This window comes from Acomys russatus, chromosome 17 (genome assembly GCF_903995435.1).
Source record: "Acomys russatus chromosome 17, mAcoRus1.1, whole genome shotgun sequence".
Taxonomy (NCBI): Eukaryota; Metazoa; Chordata; class Mammalia; order Rodentia; family Muridae; genus Acomys; species Acomys russatus.
The window spans coordinates 38986789-39012219 of NC_067153.1; the positions used below are offsets into that span (position 1 = coordinate 38986789).

General features: G+C 50.3%; 1 protein-coding gene across 1 annotated transcript; it reads left to right on the forward strand.

Moving 5' to 3' along the window:
* Positions 1–333: 333 nt before the first annotated feature.
* Iqank1 (IQ motif and ankyrin repeat containing 1) lies at positions 334–25254 on the forward strand. The gene is made up of 13 exons (XM_051159344.1): positions 334–385; positions 464–550; positions 15658–15791; positions 16008–16172; positions 16258–16449; positions 16518–16643; positions 23566–23705; positions 23809–23863; positions 23981–24073; positions 24343–24451; positions 24550–24646; positions 24721–24855; positions 24927–25254. The coding sequence occupies exons 1-13, from the start codon at positions 334–336 to the stop codon at positions 25228–25230; spliced, it is 1689 nt and encodes a 562-aa protein (XP_051015301.1). The 3' UTR covers positions 25231–25254.
* The last annotated feature ends 177 nt before the right edge of the window (positions 25255–25431 follow it).

The window sequence follows — 25431 nt, forward strand, 5'->3', positions numbered from 1 at the left end:
GCCAGACTGGTTTGCCTGGGCCCGGCCCTGCCCAGCACACACACACACACACACACACACACACACAAACACACATCCAGCCTGTCCTTGCCTAGGAACCTCAGGAGCAGACTGAGCGCACCTCTGGAGCAGAGTTGGAGAGAGGCTTTGCCGAAGGGCTTGGAAAATGGCAGGGGCGTTGTTTGGGTGGGAGACAGCCGTCAGGACTGTGAAGGGCACACGCTGTAGGGACTTTCACCTGCCCGGGTCTGGGTAGGTGCGTCTGTTGGTTCTTGGTTGTGCCAGCCCAAGGCATATTTGCTATTAGAAGACGCTGCTCATTAAAGTTGCCGCATGTGCTGGCCTTGTGAGGCCTTCCCTAATAGCCTGGGAACAGCCCTGGCTGGTGTCCCATAAATGCCACCTGAAGTTGATGGGGTGAGGGGACAGCTCACATCCTAACACTTGTGCCACCTTCCCTCAGGAAAGCCAAGAGAGAATCTCCAGTTGCAGAAGAAGACAGGTCAGGTGTCCAGAGGGTCCTACTCTGAGAAGCCCAAGGTTCCTGCAGGTAAGAACCTGGGTGCCCTACATCTGCTAAGGGGTGGGCTGGCAGTAAAGGGACTGTCCTGGACCCAGATAGCTATGGTATGCGTGAGTATACATACATATGCACATGTGTATGCAAGAATGTTCAAGGACATGCGTGCTTTCATATATACACCTGTGTGTGCTCGTATGTTCTATACAGCAGGCCAGAAGTAGGCAGAGAAGCTCCCTTTCTATGCCTTGCTAGCCCTTGGCTCTGGACTGCCTCCCAAAGGTCCCACCAAGTCTCTTGCCTTGAGCCCGTCGCCCTCTGGTGGCAGTAAAATTATCCAGCCTCGGCCATGCTTGGGAAGTCCTGGAGTCCTTCCTGTGCCTACTTTCTGAACTCTAGTGCCTATGGACCGGAGGGACCAGGTCTGGCCAACCTGCTCACCTCCTGGCTCCGGCCCCACCTCTGTGTTCCCGAGGCACAGTTAGGTTAAGATCTCACCGCCATCATCCAACAACCCCCATCTCCAGCTGCCCCGTAATACCCCTGTGGGTGTCTTGAACCCAGTACACCCAGCCTGGTTCCTCTAGGCTCACTCCAGTGTTCCTCCATCTGCGATGCTCCCAGTAGCCAGTGCCTGGATCCGCTCCAGCAGACCCCCACCCCCACCCCCGGCGACGGCGGCATTCTATACTTTCCCTTTGCTTTTCTCCTTCCCAAAATTCTCAGAGCAGCCGAGGGGCGTGTAACCCTGGGAGATGCTGCACCCGTGTTGCCGGTGAACACCCCTCTCCTGCAAACCTCCTCCCTTCGCATCCTCAGAGACTCAGCCTTGTCCCCAGGACAGGATGCACACGAGGTCTGTAGGTTGTTCTAGCATGGTTGCGTATACCTAATGCATTGCTCTGGGTTCTGCATAGCTCAGGGCCAAACAGTCCTGAGACTCCAGCAGAGATAGATGTGTGGGGCTGCAGTTCCCAGCAGAGATACAGACCAAAAAGGAGGCCAAATAAGAGGAAACATTATCCCCCACCCCCACCCCCACCCCCGAGAAGTACCGGTGCTGTTTCTTGTGCTGCAGCACCGCCTCTGTTACCCCTAGTTGATGCATATCCTGGGAAGACCTTCAGTGGTCTGGTAGGCCACACTCAGGAATATTACTGCTGGGGTGCCAGGAATGAGTGGTGGCAACAGTTCTTATACCCACGTGCTGACTCGGTCTTCTACTCAGGAGGGGCAGCTGGTTGCTATCGCGTAGGTGCCCTGTTGTTATCCCAGGGCTCTTCTGAGAGCATACCATCCTCCCGTCTTCCCTTTGCTGTTCAGCCCTGATTGATATTTGTGGCTTTCTGATTGATTTTCTCTGTGCCATCTCCTAGAGCCGATGACCCGGGAAGAAAGGTGTGTTCAGCAGGGGCAGTCTGTCTGGTCTAGGTCTCTCTTACAAGAAGGACTCATGTTGGGATACAGTCCCTGTCACCAGAGCCACTCTGCTCGTTGAAGAGGAATTTTTTGGGGGGTCCTACATCCCTTTTCCTTTTTAATTATCTATTAGGAGTTTCTACCCCACCTTAGACCACTTAGTTCCTGAATAAAAGACACAGAGATTTATTAGATTTATAATAAGCTTTAAAGTACTAGAGCTGGGCAGATATCAACCCTCTCTGCTATTTTTTCTATTTCCCAGCCATGTTCCCCCAATATTACTTGCCATATTGTATCTGTCTGGGCTGCTTCTGCTCCATCAGGCCAGCCCTCATGGCCATGTGCTCATGGTCCATATTGCCCCACTGCAACCTTCTCCTCCTCCTCTTCCTCCTCCTCTTCCTCCTTATTCTCTCTTCTCAGGGTCCCTACCTCAGACCCCAAGCCCAGAAACTAAAGCTCCACCAACCTCTCTTCTGCCCAGCTACAGTTTGTCTAGCTTTTTAATTACCCAATCAGAGGTAATTGGGGAGCAAAGTTTACACAACATTGTTCAGCGTATGTGAGGATGCATTTGTCTGGGCTGCAGCCAGATCTCGGGGGCCCAGAATTTAGCATCTGAATACAAATAGCACCAGACCAACCCCCAACAGTTCACAGCCTACTGGCCGAGGTCCACAGCACGGTCAGTCATCAGGTGACCCCAGATTGTAGATCCTCTCTAGGGATGTCACTCCAAATGCCACTATTCCTACAAACCTGTTCCCTACCTTCCTTCAGACCTTTCCTCCAAATCACTGTTCCCAGGACTGTTCGTCTCAGTATTCTCAGGAGCCTGCTGCCTTCAACTGGAGCCCACTTAGGACACATTTCCTGCCCAGGGCAGTGGGTGGCCAGGTGCTCCTAGAGGGGAGCTGTGCATCAGGAACTTCTGACACAGGGGATATAATTGGTGGCATTTCAGCTGGTGAAGATGTATGCCGTGCCTGGTCTGCCTTACCGCCATCTGCTCCCACCCAGAGGACACACCACAGGTGACGGTGTGACACCCCTGTCTAGGCCTGCGTTGGGTCAGACTTGATGAGTGGAGATGCCAGATACAACAAGTTTTCTTCTTACCTTAGGGTGTCTGTGTGTGTCTCAGACCTGTGGGTGCCAAAGCTCCAGTCCAGATGTTCAAGGACTGACTCTGTTGTGTTGTTTCTTTGTGCTGCTGTGACTGACCATTACCATAAATGGAGATTCTTTCAATACACAGTACATGGCCCCGAGCTGCTTTAAGACCCTTGCTCTTAAGGGCCTTTATTCTCGCTCTCTCTGTCTCTCTCTCTCTCTCTCTCTCTCTCTCTCTCTCTCTCTGTCTGTCTGCCTCTGTCTCTCTGTCTCTTTCTGTCTCTATCTCTGTCTCTGTCTGCCCCGCCCCTCCAGAGTAGCAGCTACCCCTGTTGTACCCCTTGCCTCTTCTCTCTCCATCTTCTCCTGTCTGTGCACACACCAGATCTCGGTGGAGAATGGCGCATCACCTCTGGCATTAGTCACATTTCCTGTTGCTATGACAAAATACCTGACCAAGAATCCCCTTAAGGGTGAAAGGGTTCATTTTTGGCTTATGGTTTAAGAAAATTGCAGCCCACCACAGCAGGGAAGACATAACAGCAACAGCCATGGCAGCTGGTCACATTGTAGCCACAGTCAGGAAGCAGAGAGGGATGAACAGGTCAGGCTTGGTGGCCCATGCCTTCAGTCTCAGCATTTGAGAGGCAAAGGCAGGCAGATCTCTGAGTTCGAGGCCAGCCAGGGCTAATAGTTGAGAAACGCTGTCTCAAAAGCAAAAACAACCCCTCCCCCCAAAATACCCAAAAACCAAGAGAGGCCTGGGTGCTGGGGGAGTGCTTGGTACTCTTCTTTATCCAGCCGGTGACCATGGACCATTTGTATGGGGCCACCCACATTCAGGGTATGTCTTGATCAAACTTCTCCAGAAACCACCTCAAAGACACACCCAAGAGCGTATCTCCTAGGAGATCCTACATCCTACCAAGCTGTCCAGGTCAGCCATCATCTGTTCATCTGTAACCCTGAATCCCCTTTGGCCACAAACTCACCATATGGAGTCATTGCAGGGATCAGGACGCAGGCATCTTTTGGGGGCCACTGTTGCACCTGCGTGGGCCTTCATGTCCTGTACCCCAGAACTAGACGAGCTGCGGGTAGCCCCAGCCCTAGGTTGACGAGGGAAGGTATACTGTTGTCTTTGCCGCATGAGGGTCAGCTGTTTTTGCTCCTCCTCCAGACATGTTTGCCACCTTAGTGGTCACCCACCAACTGCCAGGGCCACGTGTGGATCTGCCCAGGAACTGCTCCAGTGGCCGGCTGATTTTCGTCAGAGTTGGTTTCCTTTTGCAGAGGCCAGAGCCGTGGGTTGGAATGGAGATATTGGCACTCATCTTCGTGACTCTCCCAGGAAAATGCTTTCTACAGGCTCACATGTGGAAGGGAAGTAGTTCCCTGGGTTCTTCCTAGGCCCGGCCTTCCTGTGATGACCTTTGCTGCACTGATCACTGCTGAGTCGGGCATCCTGCCAGCCACCCATCCTTGTGCACCATGTATCTATGGCGGCCAGTAGAGGGCATTAGATCACCAAGAGTTGGCGTTACAGATGGTTGTGATTCACTTTGTGGGTGCTAGGAATCAAACCTGGGTCCTCTGGAAGAGCCGCCAGTGCTCTTGCTGAGCAATCTCTCCGGCCCCCTACTACTTCTAATGTGTGGCGTGTCTCCAAAATGTGCTGACTTCTTTCAATGCTTCCCTGAATCAGCTGGGATGATTATATCCTCCCCCAGCTGTTGGTGGGAGCATATTGAGTTTGTCAGTTTTCATACGTCGAACCATCCTTACACTCCCAAAACAAGTCCTACTTGGTCATGACGGAGAAGACTTAGCTATGTTACTCAACTCAGCTTGCTGGGGCGTGCTGGAAGGATTCTGTATTCATATTCCTAAGAGGTGCTGTCCCGGATTTTCTTGTGGTTTCTTTGCCCGGCTTTAGTATTAGGGGGTGCTAGCCTCATGGACTAAGGCAGGAGGTGCTCCCTGTCCCTCACCACACTGGGAAGGCTGAGGCATGCCCTATCCCTCACCACACTGGGAAGGCTGAGGCATGCCCTATCCCTCACCACACTGGGAAGGCTGAGGCATGCCCTGTCCCTCACCACACTGGGAAGGCTGAGGCATGCCCTGTCCCTCACCACACTGGGAAGGCTGAGGCATGCCCTGTCCCTCACCACACTGGGAAGGCTGAGGCATGCCCTGTCCCTCACCACACTGGGAAGGCTGAGGCATGCCCTGTCCCTCACCACACTGGGAAGGCTGAGGCATGCCCTGTCCCTCACCACACTGGGAAGGCTGAGGCATGCCCTGTCCCTCACCACACTGGGAAGGCTGAGGCATGCCCTATCCCTCACCACAATGGGACATGCTCTCCTCACGTTACCCAGAATATGCCAATGAAGCATCGTGTCTAGCTAGGACTTTGTTGAGAGGTTTCTTTTCCCTTCAGGTTTATTTATTTTTATTTATGTGTATGCCTGCTTACCTTTACATGCACCACGTGCATGTAGGTGGCTGCTGATTCCAGAAGGCCTCAGCTTCCCTGGAGCCAGAACTACAGTGGTTGTAAGGCACCTGATGCGCCGCGTGGTAGGAACTGAGCCAGGGTCCTCTGGAGGAGCAGGAGTAGCTCTTAACTGTGGCGCCTTACTTTTTAGGATTTTATTTTTATTACTTGAAATTATGTGTATGTGGGGGTGGTAAGTACATGCAAGCGTGGTGTCCACAGAGGCCAGAGACGCTGGGCCCCTGAGGTTGGAGTTAGAGGCAGTTGTGAACCCCCAACCTGGGTGCTAAGAAGTAGACGCAGGTCTCTGGGAGACCGGCAGGTATTCCTAACTACCAGCTGTTTCTCCGGACCCTTCACAGCCCGCTGGCCTATCTGACTTACAGCCATTCCCTTATAGTCATTTTTATTTTTGCAGAATCTGTAGTATGATCCCCCTTTCGTGGTGGCACACGTCTTAATCCCAGCACTCTGGAGGCAGAGGCAGGTGAATCCCTGTGAGTTCGAGGTCAACCTGGCCTACAAAATGAGTCCAGGATGGCCAAGGCTACACAGAGAAACCCTGTCTCAAAAAACCAAAACCAACCAACCAAAAAAAGATTTTAGTTTTTATTTCTAGTCATGTGTACGTATCTTAGTTTATATGTCTGTGCATACTTATGCATGAAGGTGCCTACAGAGGCCAGAAGAGAGTGATGGGTCCCCTGGCACTGGACTTACAGGCAACTGTGAGGAGCTTGATGTGGGTGCTCAGAGCCAAACCCAGCTCTTCCGCGAGAGCAGCAAGTGACTTGTGCCTTTCCCGTTTCACTTCTGTCTAATCTCTATTTCCTCCCCTCTGCGATCTTTGGGTTTGGTTAGGTTTTCCTTCCCTTGTTCTTGGCGTCATCAAGGTGGACTGCAGGTTTGACATGCACCTTGTTTACTGCTGTAATAGTAAAGCTCCGAGTCCCTTCAGCGCTGCTTTTACTGCACCCGGTAGAGTTTTGTGTGCTACGACTTCGCCCATTGCTAAGCCTTCTCTGATGTCCCCTGTGATGTTTTCCCTGATCCCTCGGTGAAGAAGGCACAGCGCGCACTCTGCAGAGGAGTCACTGAAAACTCTGCCCTACATTCCGAGATAACGTCCCCCGTGCCCTTGGGCAGCGTGTGCATGTGGACGTGGGTACTGCTACGTTGGTCCCCACAGTCCCTAGGGCTTTCCTGTGTTAAGTGCCCCCACCTCTCTCCACTTCTGTCTGCTGTTCTGCCTGTGTCAGGGACACAGCAGCTTCTAGCTATTATTGTAGAGTTGTTTCTTTCTTCCCTGACTATGGGATTTTTTTTCTATACATTGATGGTTCACCATTACATGCATGTTTGTATAGAACCAGCTTGTATTAAAACTTTGGATTATATAATGTTATTTTTCCTTTCTTTTAAGCATTTTTGTATTTTTATTAGCACACATTACTTACAGACAATTATATAATAATTGTGTGTTCTGACACTTGCATATAAATAAATGCTATATTTTGATCATATCCACCCTCATTACTCTCTCTTGTCCCCCTCCCTTTTCCACTAATCCCTACTTTCTTCCCAGCCAGCCTCCCTTCTACTTCCATGTTGTGTGTGGGAGGCACACCTTTCACTAGGGTTGCTTATAGGAGTGTGGGTGAGGGACTATTTACAGGAGCACAGCCAGCTGACCAATGGCTACACCAATGCATAAAACATCTGTTTTCCCCCCAGCAACCATGAACTGACCACAGGTCTCAGGGTGGGGCCATATGAGTCCCCTTCCCCCACTGCATGGCAGGATGGTGACAGACACAATCTTGAGCAGGTCTTGTGTAGACAGTCACTGCTGTGAGTTAAGCTTACAATCTCCATGGCCTGGCTGGAAAACAGCATCGTACAACAGGCTACCCCTTTTTCCTTGATCACGCTATTTCTTCCATCTCTTCTGCAATGTTCCCTGAGCGGTGCAGAGGGCCGTGTGGTTGTCCCATTTATGGCTGAACATTCAATAGCCTCTCAACCTCAGCACTTTGACCAGTCTCTGCAGTTACTGCTGCCCATTACAACATGACAACAACAACATTTCTAACTAAAGCTGACAGCAACACTTATCTATGCATAAACATAATTACCTAGCCACCTCATACCCATTGAGCAAAACAACAGCGGTAGGGTCCATGACCTCACCAGCCGTGGCTTTTGGCCAGGTTTACAGCACCAGACATGGGCTCCTTCCTGTGGAGCAGGCCTCCAACCCAATCAGAAATCATCTGGTTACTCCACAACAGACTTGCCACTGTTGCACCGTGGACTGCTAGAGAGACGCGACCCACAGGTGACAGAAAGGAAGTGCATTGAGCTTGAAGGGTTTTGAAGACAGGGCAGAGAAGCAGAAGGGAGGTCAGCTGGGTGCTCCCCGCCTCTCTGGGCTAGCAGGCATTTTTGGTTTTGTTTGTTTGGTTTTTTTGAGACAGGGTCTCTCTGTGTTGCCTTGGCTGTTCTGGACTGGACTCGCTTTGTTGACCAGGCTGGCCTCGAACTCACAGTGATCCACCTGCCTCTGCCTCCCGAGTGCTGGGACTAAATGTGTGCGCCACCACCCTGCTTTAGCTCCTGAGTCTTTATTGGTAAAAATCGAACATTTGGGAGTTTGTTTAAAACCAACAATCTCTGGGGGGCTTTTGAGGGCCATCTATTAAGTATACCTCATTTTAAACAAACTTTACTTATTTTTAGTTACTTGATTCAGGCTTAACTCTGAAGACATATTTAGGAGGCTAAATAAAGCTTGTCCCTGTAATTGAATTGCATTTATACGTAGCATGACTATGTGCACAGTTCTGAGCACATTAAAGAATTTGATCATTTCTAAAGTGACTGACAGCCAGGTGTGGTGGCTTTAATCCCAGCACTCAGAGACAGAGGCAGATGGATCGCTGTGAGTTTGAGGCCAGCCTGGTCTACAAAGCGAGGACAGGACAGCTAGGGGTTATTATACAGAGAAACTCTGTCTCAAAAAACAAACAAACAAAAAACAAAGTGACTGAGACCGTTAACTTGTATGTCTTAATTATCTTTAACAGTTTACAACAAATGAGTGGCTTTTATAAGATCAGGATTTACAATTTGATCCCTGTTAAGTTTGAATTGAAGATTTAATTGAAGATTCTTTAGCATCAAAATAAAATGTTAAACCATAAATGCAGTCTACAGAAATACATCTCTAAGTCAGCTCTTGGTAACCGGAGTATACCTTTATAACCTTCCTTTATCACCATACAAAATCCATTCTAATCCAAAATATTATGGAGGCCTGTTGTTGCTCCTTTAGTCTAAAAAGGAGATACAATGATAAGCAGAGGGCGCAGTAGGACAAAGATATTTCATTGGTGCTGCCACAGTTTATCTCAATCAAGATGGAGGTGAAGTTACGTGCATGTACTCTTTTGTTTTTCGAGACAGGGTTTCCCTGTGTAGCCTTGCCTGTCCTGGACTCACTTTTTAGACCAGGCTGGCTTCGAACTCACAGAGATCCACCTGGCTCTGCTTCCGTGAATGCTGGGATTACAGGCATGCGCCATCGTGCCTGGCTCAGCGTGTACTCTTTTTTTCATCTTAGTAAATATGGCTTCCAGCCATATGGCTGCTTCCATCCTGATGATGTCATCGGGATGGAGGCAAGCCACAGGGTTGCTACTTAAAAATACTTATTTTCCTAAATAAGAGTTGAATTCTAGGCTTGGGGATTTAATTCAGTGGTAGAGTGCTTGGCCTTGGGTTTGGTCCTTAACTCAGAATAAACAAACAAGCCAGGCTCAGTGGCACAGGCCTGTCATCCCAGCACTCAGGGAGGCAGAGGAAAGTGGATCTATATGAGTTCGAGGCCAGCCTGGTCTACAAAGCGAGTTCAGGATAGCCAAGGCTACACAGAGAAACCCTGTCTCAAAAAACAAAAACAAACAAACATAAAGCCCAACAACAACAAAAATTCCTTAAAGATAAGAGACTTTTGGCATTACTTGTTTATGCAGTGGCAGAACTTGTTACAACCTGCAAGAATTTGGAAATTGAGTGTGCCATTTTGTAGCCATTACTCAGGAAATCAGACCAACTGACAAACCGAATCTCAAGACATTAAAGCACTTCTTACAGCAGAGGAAAAAGAATCAAATGAAGAGGCGGCCTGTGGGGTTTCTCTATGTTATCTTAGCCATCCTGGACTCACTTTGTAGACCAGGCTGGCCTCGAACTCACAGGGATTCACCTGCCTCTGCCTCCCGAGTGCTGGATTAAAGGCGTGCGCCACCATGCCAGGCTTGAACAGAAAATTCTTAAAAGAAGAAATACCTACATCCAGGACAGCCAGAGACACACAGAGAGAACCTGTCTTCAAAAACCAAACAAACAACAAATAACCCAGCCCAAAACAACAGCAAACAACCAAAACTAAACAAACAAAACAAACACAGCCAATAAATATTTTAAAACGTGTTTAGCAGGGGGACTGAAGAGGTGGCTCAGTGGTTAAGAGCGCCACCTGCTCTTCCAGAGGTCCTGAGTTCAATTCCCAGCAACCACATGGTGGCTCACAATCATCTACAATGTGATCTGATGCCCTCTTCTGACCTGCAGCTGTACATGCAGACAAAATACTATACACAATTAAAAAAAAAAAAAAGTGTTTAGCACCAGTAGTCATCAGGGAAATAAAACTGTCTAATCTCAACCCAATCAAAACGGCTACCATCAAGAAAACAATAAACGCTAGGGAGGACGCTGAAAAAAAAATGGAATCCTTATCATCATTGCTGGCAAGGGTGTAAACTAGTTTAGCTGCTAAACTAAAACTAAAAAACAGAACCACCCTCTGTCCAGCCATACCACCCCTGGGCGCAAACCTGCATCCTACCACAGGGACACTTGCATCCCCATGTTGACTGCTGCTCTGTTGATCCCCAGCATGCTGATCAAGTGATGGGTGGATAATGAAACCGTGGCACATATACACAATAGACTCTTACTCCGTTATAAAGGAAAATGGAATCTGTAAGGAAACGGGTGTCGCTGGGAAATAATACATTAAGTGGGCTAACCCAGATCCAGAAGTGAGCTTATTCTCTCTTATGTGTGTGTTCTAATCTACCTTCTAACTTTAAAAAATTGGAGTGTGTGTTCATATGCGTTTTCCCTGCACGTATGTCTGTGCACCATGTGGTGCCCATGGAGGTAAAAAGAAGGGATCAGATCTCCTGGGAACTGGAGTTACAGATGGTTGCAGGCCACGATGTGGGGTGCTCAGAACCAAATTTGTGTCCCTCTTGAAAAGCAGCTGGTGCTATTTTTGTTTGTTTTGGTTTTTCAAAACGGCTTCTTTGTATAGCCCTGCTTTCCAGGAACTCACTCTGTAGACCAGTCTGGGCTCAAACTCACAGAGATCCACCTGCCTCAAGGGATTAAAGGCATGCACCACCACGGCCAACACAACTGGTGCTCTTAGCCACTGAGCCATCTCACTAGCCCCTATCTTCTAATTTTTATATATGCACATTTATATGGAAATAAGTGTGTTTAAGGCCAGGAAACTAGAAAGGGGCCCATGAGAGGGGAAATGATTCTTTGGGTTGTGGGGAAGTAAGTGACAAAACACATGTGATATGAAGATGAAGGGGCATACTCAAGGTGAAAGGCTTCTTTATTAACTGGAGAGGGCACAGGAAGAGGGGGAGGGGGAAGGATAAGCCAAAGCTGAGGTTGTTTGGAAAAGCCACAAGGAAACTGATACTTGGTAATCTAATTTAAAACTAAAATTTCCTTTTTTTTTTTTTTTGTTTTTGTTTTTGTTTTTGGTTTTTTGTTTTGTTTTGTTTTGTTTGGTTTGGTTTTTTGAGCTAAGGTCTCTCTGTGTAGCCTTGACTGTCTTGGACTCGCTTTGTAGACCAGGCTGGCCTCAAACTCACAGCAATCCGTCTGCCTCTGCCTCTCAAGGGCTGGGATTAAAGATAAAGCTGCTTCCAAAATCTATAGATTGTTAAGTGAAGATTGCAGTGCCAGGAGTAGGTCGGGGAGACCCCTAATGCCACTGCAGTTGGCTGCCCCCCAAAATAGATAGTGAGAACCTACTGCTAAGGACACTATGTTTTCTTTCAAGACAGGGAAATCAAGCTGGAACTGAGCTGGCAGCTCCCTCCCTGCTCGCTCACCCTCTTAATGCTAGAAGGTGTGGGCTGCTGGGGAAAGAGTGACACCAACAGTCTGACACAGCTGGGAACCCTAACTAAGACACAGCAGGACTGTCCAGACAAGATGTATCCATTGTTGCAACAGTGGCAAGTCTGCTTTCTGGTTGGGTTTGAGACCCGCTCCACAGGAGGGAGCTCAGGTATGGTGTGTGAACCACCTGGCCAAAAGCCACAGCTGGTGAGGTCATGGGCCCTAATATGGAGGATACTGATGCCGTTTTGCTCAATGGGTGTGGTGTGGCTAAGTAATTATGTTATGCATAGATGAGTGCTGCTGTCAGCTTTTGTTAGTATCTTAGTCACAGACCAAGACAATTCTTATTTAAAAAAAAAAAAAAGCATTTCATTGAGGACTGGCTTAGACTTTCAGAGGGTTAGTTCATTATTATCATGGCAGGAAGCACAGTGTCCCACAGACAGACATGGTTTGAGAAGTGGTGCATCCTTATTTACAGTCTGAGAGAGACGTGGGGTCTGGCATGGGCTTCTAAAATCTCAAAGACCACCCCCAGGGGCACATGGCCTCCAACAGGCCCAGGTCTCCTAACCCATCTAATCCTTTTGAACAGTTCTATTTTCTTGTGACTAAGCATTCAAACCTGGCTGTGTTTGTTAATTTTAATTATTATATAATCTGCATTACTGTTTTGTACATGTTTATTCACACATTTGTCTTTTTATTTTCTTCATTCTTTGGTGAACCAATGAGTCTAATTTGTCATAGCCCCGTTCTGTCTGGAGCATTCCTTTTGTGTACAAAAAGCACACATGTGTAAACTGGACGTGGTGGCGCACACCTTTAATCCCAGCACTTGGGAGGCAGAGGCAGGTGGATTGCTGAGTTTGAGCCCAGCCTGGTCTACAAAGCAAGTGCCGACAGCCAAGGCTACACAGAGACACCCTGTCTCGAGAAACCAAAAAAGAAAAATAGAAAAAGAAAAAAAAAAAAAAAAAAGCATACATGTGCTACTGATGTGTATTTTGCTTTTTAATAAATTCATCGATTCTTTGGATATGTCCTTTTTTCCCTTTAGTTTTGGCAGTTTTCTCCAGCTCTATTGTTTTGCATGCTTGTGTTTACCGTTGTGTTTCAACATTCTGATGTGCTGTCTTTGATTAACTTTCAAAACTCTCTTCCAACCAAACAAAAGAGCCCAGTGGGGAACTCGTTATGGCACACTCCTTTAATCCCAGCACTGGGGAGACAGAAGCAGGCAGATGTCCGTGAGTTCAAGGCCATCCTGGCCTACAGATGGAGTTCTAGGACAGCCTGTTACACAGAGAAACCCTGTCTAAAGAAAAAGCTGTCTTCCAACATCCATAATTTATGTGCTATTCCAATTATATCTGCATTAACCATTTCCTTTTGTCCCTCTCTTTTCCCAAATCCTTTCTTTTTGTTTTTTTGTTGTTGTTTGTTTGTTTTTTTGTTTTCAAGACAGGGTTTCTCTGTGTACCCTTGGCTGTCCTGGACTCACTATGTAGACCAGACTGGCCTCGAACTCACAGCGATCCGCCTGCCTCTGCCTCCCGAGTGCTGGGATTAAAGGTGTGCGCCACCACCGCCCAGCCCCAATTATTTTCTTTATCTGGTGTTCTAGGTTACTAATTCTACCTTCAGCTCTTTCTATTATACAATTACATGTAACCACCGAGTCCTTAGTTTTTCATTTTGTTTTTGAGACAGGGGCCTCACTATGTAGCCCTGGCTGGGCTGGAATTCACTATGTATACCAGCTGTCTTTGAACTCAGAAATTCACCTGCCTGGGTCTGATCTTCAAGTGCTTGCATTAAAGTCATGAACCATCATGCCTAGCCACTGCTGAGCTCTTTTGTTGTTGTTTTAGAGAGGGTCTCTTGGTGTAAACCAGATGTCCCCAAACTCACAGAGATTCACCGACGTCTTTGTCCCAACGCTGGATTAAGTGCTTGTGCCACCACGCCCTGCTGAGCTCTGAGGGTTTAGTTTGCTCACACTCTACAGTTTATTTTATTTATTTATTTTTCTTTGTTTTTCAAGACAGGGTTTCTCTGTGTAGCCTTGGCTGTCCTGGACTCACTTTGTAGACCAACCTGGCCTCAAACTCACAGCCATCCACCTGCCTCTGCCTCCCGAGTGCTGGGAGGCACCACCGCCTCGCCACTCTACAGTTTATAACTGGGTCCTGTTCTCTGACAAAAGTTTTCAATCTTACCGTATTTCCCCAAATATCTTTATGTGGTTTTTGTGTGGGTGTGGGTGTGGGTGTGGGTGGTTTTGTTTGTTTGTTTGTTTGTTTTTGAGACAAGGTTTCTCTGTGTAGCTTTGGCTGTCCAGGACTCACTTTGTAGGCTGGGCTCGAACTCACAGCGATCTGCCTGCCTCTGCCTCCGAGTGCTGGGATTAAAGGTGTGCGCTGCCTCACCCGGCCTATGTTCTTTTTTAAAGATTAATTTATTACATATACAGTGTTCTGCCTACATATATGCCTGCCTGCCAGAAGAGGGCATTAGATCACATTATAGATGTGCACCACCATAGCCCAGCTACCATTTTATTTTGTAATTACATCTTCTTTCTTCAATTGCTTACTTTGGAAGTCCTCTGCATTGCCCATGAAGCACCTGGAGCAATGTTAAATTTCATAGTCACTTTTAAAAAATATTTATTTATTTATTTATTTATTTATTTATTTATTTATTATGTATACAGTGCTGTGCCTGCATGTACACCTGAAGGCCAGAAGGGGCCTGTCGCGGAGTCTGTTACTTAGGTCAGATTGTCATCTATCTTTTGTTCATAAGATGCTCTCGACACCTGGCTTGTCACATGTCTTCTCCCAGGTCCTCAGCTTTCTGAAGCTGACCCCCCCCCCACCCCTGGCAGACAGGCAGACAGACACACTCAAAGGAAGAGACCCAGAGACCCAGTGGGGTGGAGCACTCCCCATGGCTTCACACACCAGTGATTAGCCAGTGACAGGAGGGACTGCATGGTGTCTTCTCATCCCCTGCTTCTAGAAGCCACTGTGCCGGGCCAGCATGTAGGCCTCTCTGCAGGATGGTCTGAGCATGTGGTTGCTGTGCTCAGGGTCTAGACTCACGCCCTCTCCTGAGTGTCCTGGGATGCGAGCTGCAACCACTTGAGAACCTTCCCGGCTCTGGGGCAGCTTATGGCTTAGCTGCAGTCAGCGGGCTTTGAGGATTTGTTGAGCAAAGCCCAGGAAGGGCCTCTGCCTCTGGTGGGTGAGCCCTGAAGACCAGAGTCTGTTTTTCTGTTCTTTTCTCCATGGGCTTCCTACAACTTTTTTTTTTAAATATTTCTTTATTATTATGTATACAGTGCTCTGCCTGCATGTACTCTTGCAAGCCAGAAGAGTGGATCAGATAACATTACAGATGGTTGTGAGCCATCGTGTGGGAATTGAACTCAGGACCTTTGGAAGAGCAGGCGGCGCTCTTAACCACTGAGCCATCTCTCCAGCCCCCTACAACTTCTTTTTCAGCTGCAGATTGCTAGAAATTTTCAGGCCCTGGCAATGTGGACTTCCTGCTCTAGTCTGGCCCCCTTTCTTCCCCTTGCTCGACTGAAGGAACATTATGCTGACTCGGCTGTTTAGTTTTTGTTTTTTTTTTTAAAGCATTGCTGTTGAGACACTATCTACCACATAGCCCTGCCTGGCTTTAAACTACTGAACTCCATGGGTCCTCCTGCTCCAGCAGCCTCATGCATGCTGGGTGACAGGCATGACAGTCACTGAATCCAGCCTTCATGCTTTCTGAGACCCATTTGGGTCCCCTGTATGGCCCCAGCAGCTGCTTGGATGGTGGCTAGGAAAGAGGACTGGGGTCCAAATCCCTTCTCTTCTCACTCCAGCGCCAACTGCAGAGGACAAAGCCGCTACTGTCATTCAGTCTGCCTTCCGGCAGCATCTTGCACGAAAGGAGCTGGCTCGCCGAAGGCAGGAGCGTCAGGAGTACCTGGATGAGATGGAGAAGCTGCAGAGAGAGGTGAACAGGAGGGCCTAGCCTCAAGACCCTGAGTGCCAGGACCCGAGGAAGAGGGCAGGTCTGGACAGAGTGTGAAGGGGAGCCGATGACCTTGGGCTGTGGACAGCGTCCTCGAGGCTGTGGGCGTGATGTCAGGCTGCGCTGTAACCGTGAGCTGCGGACACAGCGGCAGTGTTCTGAGTGCTGGGGACGGTGACCGAGGGCCTTGTCTTGCAGGCTTACCTGGCCTTGGTGCGCAGGGAGCAGGAGGAAGCACGGCGACAGCGCGAGCAGGAGGAGGCGGCAGAGCGTGCTCGGCGGGAGGAGCTGCAGCGCCGCCGCCGCCTGCTGGAGGCTGCCTTCGAAGGGGACCTGGGAGAGATCCGCGCCGTGCTTAAGGAGGTCCGTGCTTGGGGGGTGGGGGTGGGAGAGGGCGACGGGTTGGCAAGGCGGGGCGGACACCGAGATGACGTGGCCCTGCGCCCAGGTGGAGCAGCTGCTGACGCGCGAAGGCGTGGGCCACGACGAGGTGGGCAAGGCTCGGCGGCTGCAGAGGCGCGTGGCCACCGTGGAGTGCGAAGACAGCCACGGGAACACGCCTCTATCCGAGGCGGCGGCGGGCGGGCAGGCCATGGCCATCCAGCTGCTGGCGGAGCTGGGTGCCAGCCCTAACAGCAAGGTGGGCTCGGTGCGCGCGGCGGCGGTGTGGCCTGGTCTCCGCACGCGCTCAGGGAGCCCCTTCCGCAGGGCGCCTTCGGTCGCACACCGCTCTACCGGGCAGCCTTTGGAGGCCACCTGGAAGCCGTAGAGGTGCTGCTGAAGCTCGGAGCAGACCCTCGGGTATACGCGGATGACGGGAGCACTCCGGAGCAGGTGTGGCCCTGGCATACGCATTCCCACTCGAAAGGTTTCTGGTGTGGTGGTGGTGGTACATATCTGTGATCCCAGCCGTGGGCAGATGGACTGACAGGAGTTCAGGCCAGAAGCCTGACAGAGAAACCCTGTCTCATAAGGGGCGGGGGGGGGGGGAATGTGGACGGAATACTGGAATCCCTAGATTCTGCATCTGGTTCCATTCCACCAACCAAACTCCCATTTCTGCGTAGTAGCTTTCTGCTAGGGACACTGTCTATGCACTTTGTCCTTCAGGGTTCTGGCCACACGAGGATGCAGCTACTGTGACAGATTAGCAAACAGTCCTCTGTCTTCAGAGGTTGGCCAGGTATCACAGGTGCTAGACAACTTGGGATGCACCCTCTGGGTCTCAGTCTATTCTTGTTTCTTTTCTCCCAGTCGGTGGGACTGCCTCCCAGCTGGAAGGAGCACTGTGGTCCCCATGGGGACCACTGGGAACCACTGGGTCCAGGAGGTCTCTGGGGTGCTCACTGAGCAGTGAGGGCAGCTCTGAGAACTGAGGCCAGGAGTGCCCTTACCTTTTGTTTGTTTGTTTACACACACACACACACACACACACACACACACTTCATAGCCCAGTTTGGGAACGAACCCTGATCCTTCTGCCCCAGACTCTCCAGTTCTGGAGTCACAGGTGTTTGATACCACACCTGGACTTACCTATATTTCCTTTAAGTCACCTGAACTTAATTCTAGTGACCCTGATCCCACCCCTAAAGCTGAAAGTGCTGGCAGAAACTGTGGGATGGGTGTCAGGCCCTGCTGGCAAACACTTGCTTCTGCCCCCGAGTCCTTGCCCAGCCTGGGCCCCCCTGCCTCCTGTGCCACTCCCAGCATTGCCTCCTGTGGACACATCCTGGGGCCTACTCCCTCTCCATCCTGGCCTAGCAGGTAAAGCGGTGTGTCTGTCAGAGGCTGGGAGGCCATGGCAGAGAGGCTAGAGGACAGTTGGGCAGCCACAGGGCTGGTAATTGGGGAGTTGCAGTGACAGGGAGCTGCCCTAAATCTCAGTTGTCAGAAAGGACACTCATCTCAACCCAAGTTACCGGATCCACTAGCAGCCCACAGGCCAAGAAATGAGTTCCGACCTGACACAACACCAACTCAACAGATCTGAGACTTCACCATGAACAGTGAAGTATTACACCAGAGCTGGGCGTGGTGGCGCATGCCTTTAATCCCAGCACTCAGGAGGCAGAGGCAGGTGGATCCCTGTGAGTTTGAGGCCAGCCTGGTCTACAAAGCGAGTCCAGGGCAGCTAAGGCTACATAGAGAAACCCTGTCTCAGAAAAAAAAAAAAAAAAAAAGAAAGAAAGAAAGAAAGAAAGGAAGGAAGAAAGAAAGAAAAGAAAAGAAAGAAAGAAAGAAAGAAAAAGAAATAAATATAGGGGAATAACTCTGGGCTCCAGGACAGGTTGAAACATTCTTAGGCTTATCCTTTGCACCCCAAATGTGCTGACCTCTCTATATATGAAAACCTTGACTGCATAATTTGTGGTTGTGGGTACTGCATTCACACTCTCCCCTGAAGAAAGAAAGAAACAAAGAAAGAAGGGAAGGAAGAAATGAAGAAACATAAAGAAACCAGACGGAAGGAAATGCTTCTCTTCACAAGACCAGCTATGGGGAGAGGCTGGTCACAAACCACACACCTCACCAAGGACACTTCCCTGGGGCATAGGAACAAATTTCATCTCAACAGCAACTAACCCTGGTGTCCAGCCATGACGAACAGGGATCTGCTGTCTGTCCATGACAGATGGGGAGAGGAATGTTCCTGAAGAGCACATGACGACTGCTGGTCAGCACAGGGCAGGGGTGCCCTGAATCAGCACACACTGTGGCAGCTTGTGTGAAGGGACGGCTAACCGGTGCTGGCAAGGGTGTAGGCCAACTGGATTCCCACACCTTGCTGCAAACAGAACAAGGGCCCCTCTCTCTGCAGACTCTGAAGAGCTAATCACGCTATGTACCTCGGCAGCTATGTTCTTGGGCACTCGGCCCAGCCCGGGGGAAGCTGTGTCCACGGAATAATGTCACTGAAGCTTGCACAGCAATAGCCTCCAACCGGACACAGCCCAGATAAAGACATCCTTTCATGGTGATGGCTGAAACCCCCTAAGCTGGCCCCTGACCCAGCACTAAGTACATGATTCCATCTCAAAATGGTAGAATGGTAACGTGGGAGACAGATCGCTGGCTTTTGCAGGAAGGGAAAGGAAGAGTGGGGAGGGACAGCGGGGGCGGTGAGGGGGTGGGCACAGAGGCTTGTACTGAGTGGATTCATCAGCTCATTCTTGTATTTGCCAGGCTTCGGCATCAGTTGCCCGCACTAACGTACCACAAGCTGTGTGCTGTGTCTTCCTTTGCATCACCTCTTTATCCTGCCAGTTCATTAACATTAAATTACTGATCTGCTCTTGCGACAGCCGTCAGCTCACCGCGTCGTCTTCTCGTATCCTTTGGTTTCCGTTGATTACAGCTCTTCCACCCACAGACCAACCCTCACAGGTCCCTAAGCTGTTTGCACACATCAGGAGGCAACAGCCCAGCTCTGCAGGACTAGAGATAGCCATCAAGGTCCTTGGCGAAATCCTGGCACACGGGTCTCAGTAAAGATTCCTTGAGATAAATACCCACAATTTATTTCATATCAGAACGCCTGTCTCACCCAGACGGCCGTCCGCACGTGTAAGCGTTTATCTCAGCATTCACCTCTTCTCTCACCTCGCATCTACCTGCCTACTCTTTGATTTTACCAACCTTGGGTCTTATTTTGTAAAATACAGATTATTTAGTCAGACATTGAACGAATCAAAGTTGTCCATGTGGCTCTGTGGCTCACCACAAGCGACACCCAGCAGAAACCATATAAGGAATGCCAGGTTGCCAGAGCCACACCCTCTGCCCAGGAGACAACATGGTGGATTTTATAGGGATACTTTCTTTGCTTTTCCTGCCCTGCTGTTTACTCCATATTTAAAGATTGATTTATTTATTGTGTATACACTGCATGTACACCTGCAGGCCAGAAGAGGGCACCAGATCTCATTATAGATGGTTGTGAACCACCATGTGGTTTCTGGGAATTGAACTCAGGACCTTTGGAAGAGCTGACAGTGCTCTTAACCTCTGAGCCATCTCTCTAGCCCTTACTCCATATTTAAAACACCATCCATCCAGCCATCCACCATTCATTTGCCCATCTACCCATTTTTTAGGCCCAAATGTCTAGGCACTGTAGCTTGGTCTTGCCGTTTTGAATCTCATACGCGAGTTTGTGTGACACTGTGGTATTGTTCTTCCGGCATCTCTTGTCATTAACTGTGTCTGTGAGATTCAGTCTTTTGCCCAGAGTTGTAGTTTATCTCCGTCCGCTGGTGTGGAGAAATGAATTCACTGGTATGGATGATCAGTTATTTGACACGTTGTGCTGGGCTTTGAGTCCCAGGCATGGCTGTGGTGTGCTGTGTGTCTCCTGTGCACACCTACCCGGTTTCATGGCTGCAGCGGCCCACTCACTCCTACCAGCAGTGCCTTGCAGACCCATTGCCCAGCAGTCATTCCCATGACGTGACTACTGTACATTTTCAAGTTGTGCGGTGTTATCGTTGTTGACTCGGTTGCTCTTCTGTTGCTGTGACCAAAAGCAAATTCAAGACGAAAGAGTTCCTCTGGGTTTTGGTTCTGGGGGAAAGAGCCCCCGTCACAGGGAAAGCACGTCATGGCAGCAGGAGCAGGAAGCTGGCTGCTCGCATTTTCATCCACACACAGGAAGGAGAAAGAAGAAGGAGTGGGGTGAGACTATAGACCCTCAGAGCCCACCCCCAGTGACATACTTCCTCCCGCAAGGCTCAACCTCCTAAAAGGTACCATAGCCTCCCCAAGCAGCGCCACCAACTAAGGACCAAGTGTTCAGATATATGAACCCTTAGGGGACAATTCTCCTTCAAACCACCCCGGGCCCCCCTAGGCTCATGGTCGTCTCATAATGCAAATTGTGTTTATTGCAACTTCAGAAGTGCCCACAGTCTTTCACTGTCCCAACATTGTTCAAAAGCCCAAAGGGTCCTGCAGTGAGGACCTGTGTGGCAGCTGGGGAGACTCCTGTGCTTCCCGAGGCCAGCAAGAAATCCAAGGAAGGAGTCTGAGACTGAGAATGATGACCATGTTGATTTGAGGTGGTGGGAAGGATGGCTGTGGTGGAGTTTTAGATGAAGAGGCAAACACCACTCATTGAACAGTGAAAGCCTAGTGTGAACAACAGAGTTTGCCAGTAAGACGGATCAGATTCCAGTTTGATGGGCAAACAATCAACGAAACAGACGCACTTGCACAGTTGGAAACAGAGGATAAAGATACGATGGGGGCTGTGTTGCAGCCGCAGCAGACAGAAGGTGTCTACTGAAAAGGGAGGCTGCTCCTTTATTCCAGAATTGTGTCATAAACCAAGTATACACTCGCAATTAGAAAGCTGCAATTTGGTTCCAGCACGCCCTGACTACTACCCTGTAGTTTTCTCTGGTCTTCCATTTTCCCACCCCTATTCCTTTATTAGATATAATGTATCTAGTGTGTGTGTGTGGGTGTGCGCGCCCGGGCATTTCACTTTCTTTTCTTGTTTTTTTTTTGTTTGTTTGTTTGTTTGTTTGTTTTCTGTACAGGGTTCCTCTGTGTAGCCCTGGCTGTCCTAGAATTCTCTTTGTAGACCAGGCTGGCCTCAAACTCACAGAGATCCGCCAGCCTCTGCCTCCTGAGTGCTGGGATTAAAAGGACGTGCCACCACACCCGGCATTGGACTTCTTTTCTTAAGTTAAATGGCCAGTGTTCTGTTTTGGTTGCCATCAGATGCAGATGGTCTGGGGGAGTTCTGTGGAAATACCCTTCTCCATTAGTGGCACACTCACTCAGCTCTTAGCCTCATAGTCCAGTACGTTATTTTGCTCTCATTGTTTTAACAAAAGAACCCAACAGCATAAAACTCCTTGTATACCTCCTTCCATTTGAGGATTTTAGTGTTTTCCACTTATCACTGTAAAACCAAGGACAACTTTGTAACCTTTTTGTACACAGCTGTCACATGAAGAACAACCTCTCTTCAAGTGGGGGTGGTAGATTGTCCTTGAACAAATGTCCCCGGATAGTTTTCCCTTCAAGTCAAGTTTCTTCTTTAAATAAACTTCTTGATTAAAAACAACAACAAAAAAGGTTCCGAATCTCTTCTGAAACTCAAGGCAATTTCTAAACATGACCCCACTGTAAAAACAAAACAAAACAAAACAAAACAAAACAAAACAGATTACATGCCTCTGCTATACTTGTGGGAATATGCATTGTCGTCCCAAAATGGGGGAAAGGGAGCGTGGTGAGGACATACCGCGTCAAGGTAAGACTGAGACCCAGCAGGGGAAACACGGAATCCTGCAGCTCTGTGTGCTCTTTCTGGGGCTTCAGTTTCAGAGGGCTGATATGACTCTGCCATCATTGCTGGCTGCAGCATATGTCTCTCTCCTGGGCTGCTTTCCACTACACGGCCATCTCTCCTGTTCATTCTAGCACATTCAGATGCAAATCAATAGATTCATTCACTGATTCACCCAGCCATTGGACTGACAAAATATTGGAGCTAGGCAACATTCTAGGTGCTTGGGGGTAATTTATCAACAAGTGTCTGATGGATCGTCACTCCCATCAGGAGTGAGGAAACGAGAAAAGTGTAGCAGGGTGAAGGGCTGTGTCCCTAGGGTGGACGGGCATGTGGTGGCGATTGTAGGTAGCCAGGATAAATCTCTCCAAGGAAGCGTCATGCAGGAGAGATTTGGAGAGGAGGGCATGGGCACTATGTATGTCCAAGGACGACCCAGAAGCGGAAGGTCCTCTGAGAAAGGAAGAGCAGGTGTGGGGAGCTTCCGGACTGGAGCTGATCTAGGAGAGGATACTGGACAAAGAGTGGCCGTGGCATCCCATCAGCAGGCGGTGGACCAGTGCCTTCTGATGCCACCAGCACCAAGGGAGCTCAGAGCTGAGGGCAGCGATGGCCCGGGCAGCCCATGGCCCTGTTCAGGCCGAGGCTTGCGGTGGGTGATCGGGTGGCGATTTGTACAATATGAAAAGCAAGCGGTCTCCGAATTTCTAAAACTAAATCAGGCTCCATTTAAAGCAGATGAATAAGAAAGATCACGCGTTTGTCTTTTGGGCTTTGAGCTAACATGAAACAAATGGGACAGGGTCAACAGACAGGGGCTGACCTTAACCCATCTGCATGAGGGGCCTGGAGAGGCACACTTTGGATGGGTCATCCATGTCCCCACCCTTACAGAGGCTCACAGCCCTCTATGCAAATCCTTCTCTGTCTACCCTCCGGTATCTGTGGGTGACGGCCAAGCCTGCCCAGCCCTAGAACCCCTGTTCTTATGAGCATCATCTGCTCTCCACAGCCAGGCAAGGAAGCGAGCGTTAGGATTTCAAGTGCACAACATCGCCCCCCAGGTGGGCTGGGGCCTTTGTGGCTCTTTAGGGGCTTGTGTCCTAGAAGGGTAGATCTTCAGGTGGACAGCAGATGAAAGCAGCTTCAGACAGCGGTGTCTCCCACAGTGTGGATAGCCTAGAGGCCCAGGTGGCTTTGCATGAGTGGCAGACAGAAGCAGGGAGCTGAGCTTGGTTGGTGGGCAGACGGAAAGGGGCCAAAGTGGCCCTGGGGGCTCTGCCACTGGAGCTGGGTCTGCCCAGGGGACCCCGTGGTCTTGACTTGTGGCGTTATCAGTTACCAATCGTGCTACCCTAACTTTTCCAAATCCTCTAAAATGGAAGTGCATCCTCCCTAGGGAGGCAGAACACTCAGAGCACAAGTGGACCTAAGCATCAAATGCCTTGTCACTAGGTGGCCTCCCTGGACACGGTGGCCAGCGTGCTGCAGTCGTGGGACCTGAGCCTCACAGAGGCCATGCTTCAGAACATGGAGGCTGAGCAGCAGCGCCGGGCCCAGGAGGCCCAAAAACACAAGGAGGCTGAGGCCAAGCGGTACACAGAGTTGGGGCCATGCCCGGGGTCGGGGAGGGAGTCGGGGCGGAGGTGGGGGACTGTGGATGGATGACGCTGACCAGCCCACTTCTTTCCTCTGCAGCATCAACCTCAAGGTGCAGCAGCTGGCCAAGGAGCAGCAGAAGTGTCACAAGGAGGTGACCCTGTGACCTAGGCCTCCCTCGAGGAAGGAGACCCTGGGGAGGGCCTGCGGGCTGAGGGGTCGGGGTGACGGTGAGTTGCTGAGGTCTACAAGGCCTGTGTGCTGGTGGCAGCTACAACAAGCCTACTGTGAGCTCAATCGGAGGATCATGGAACATGACAAGTGTGAGAGGAAGTGCATGGGCAAGACGGAGCTCACACTGCAGGTGGGGCTCTTACATCTCTTCCCGCCCTACACCAGCCTCGGGGGCGGGGGTCCCCTTCCAGGGAAATTCCCAGCATCTCTGCCCTCCAACCCCAAGGTGTCACTCTGTAGCAGTGGGCTCCTTGGAGACATGGGTAGAACCAAGAGGTCCCGGCAGGCACTGACCTCATGTGACTGACTGGGCAGCCACCCCACCCTCACCTTTCCCCAAAGTATGTGGTGGCCCTGAGGAGATGAGAAGAGCACTGGTCATCGTGGTCCCTTCTTTAGGCCATCAAGGACGCAGAGGCCCAAGTGGACAGGTTGCGGCAGGAGGCACAGAAGGCCGAGGAGACACTGGCCATGGCCAGGCTGGAGCTGAGGGAGCAGACCCAGGAGGGTGGGCAGGGCTGTGGTGGGGCAGCTGCAGAGGCGATGCCAAGGGGCGGGGGATTAAGCAGTGGGATCTCCCATGCCCCACCACTAACACCTCCACAGACGAGGAGATGGCAGCGCCTGGGCTCAAGTGCCAGGTCACGGAGCTTCATGACGTGCTGATGAAGGATGTAGGTGACCGCATCCGTGCGGATGGACGGTCAGTACCCGGGCCGGGTGCGGGTACAAGTCAGAGGTGCCCATAGGCTGCAGTGACCAGGTGGCTGCCCTCAGGTGGCCTCTTGTCATCGACCCTTCTGGTCAGGCAGCCACTTTCTTGAGATACCAGGACACCAACTACGTGGACACCGTAAACCCAGAGCACATGAGACCCGAGACGATTCGGCTGGCTCTGCTGGGGGCACTCAGGTGTGACAGGCAGGGCCCAGGACAGCCCCGCCCTGGGCCTTACCTGCCTCCTTACCAGGACACACCTACAGGTACGGGAAGCCACTGGTGTTTGACCTGCGTGAAGTGGACCTGTTTGCAGCAGTGCAGCAGCAGCTGGAGGCGGTGCAGCCTGGCCTGGCACAGGCACTGTTGAGTCGCGGGCTGCTGGCACAGGAAGGGTATCTGTCACTGTTACGGCCCACTGACGGACCTGAGTATGACCCCTCCCAGTTCCAAGAGGCACGCCTGGAGAACTTCCGCCTCTTCTTTGTCACCCGAGTTCAGTGGCCACCAGCTGACCAGCTGCAGCTCCTGCTCCCAATCCATGTGCAGCTGTCCAGGGGTGGCTTCTAGTTGTACCCCAATAAAGCATCTGTGTAGTGGGTGTAAACATGTTTTTATTTTGATCCCGAGTGTGGGATGGGGAACGGACTTGTGAGAGAACAGGTGATGGTTATGCACTAGAAGACGAACCTCCTCAGGTGGGGGCTTGGTTTTTGCCAGCTGAAACACATCCTAGTACAGATTCTGAGAGAACAGGAGGCGGGTGCTTTT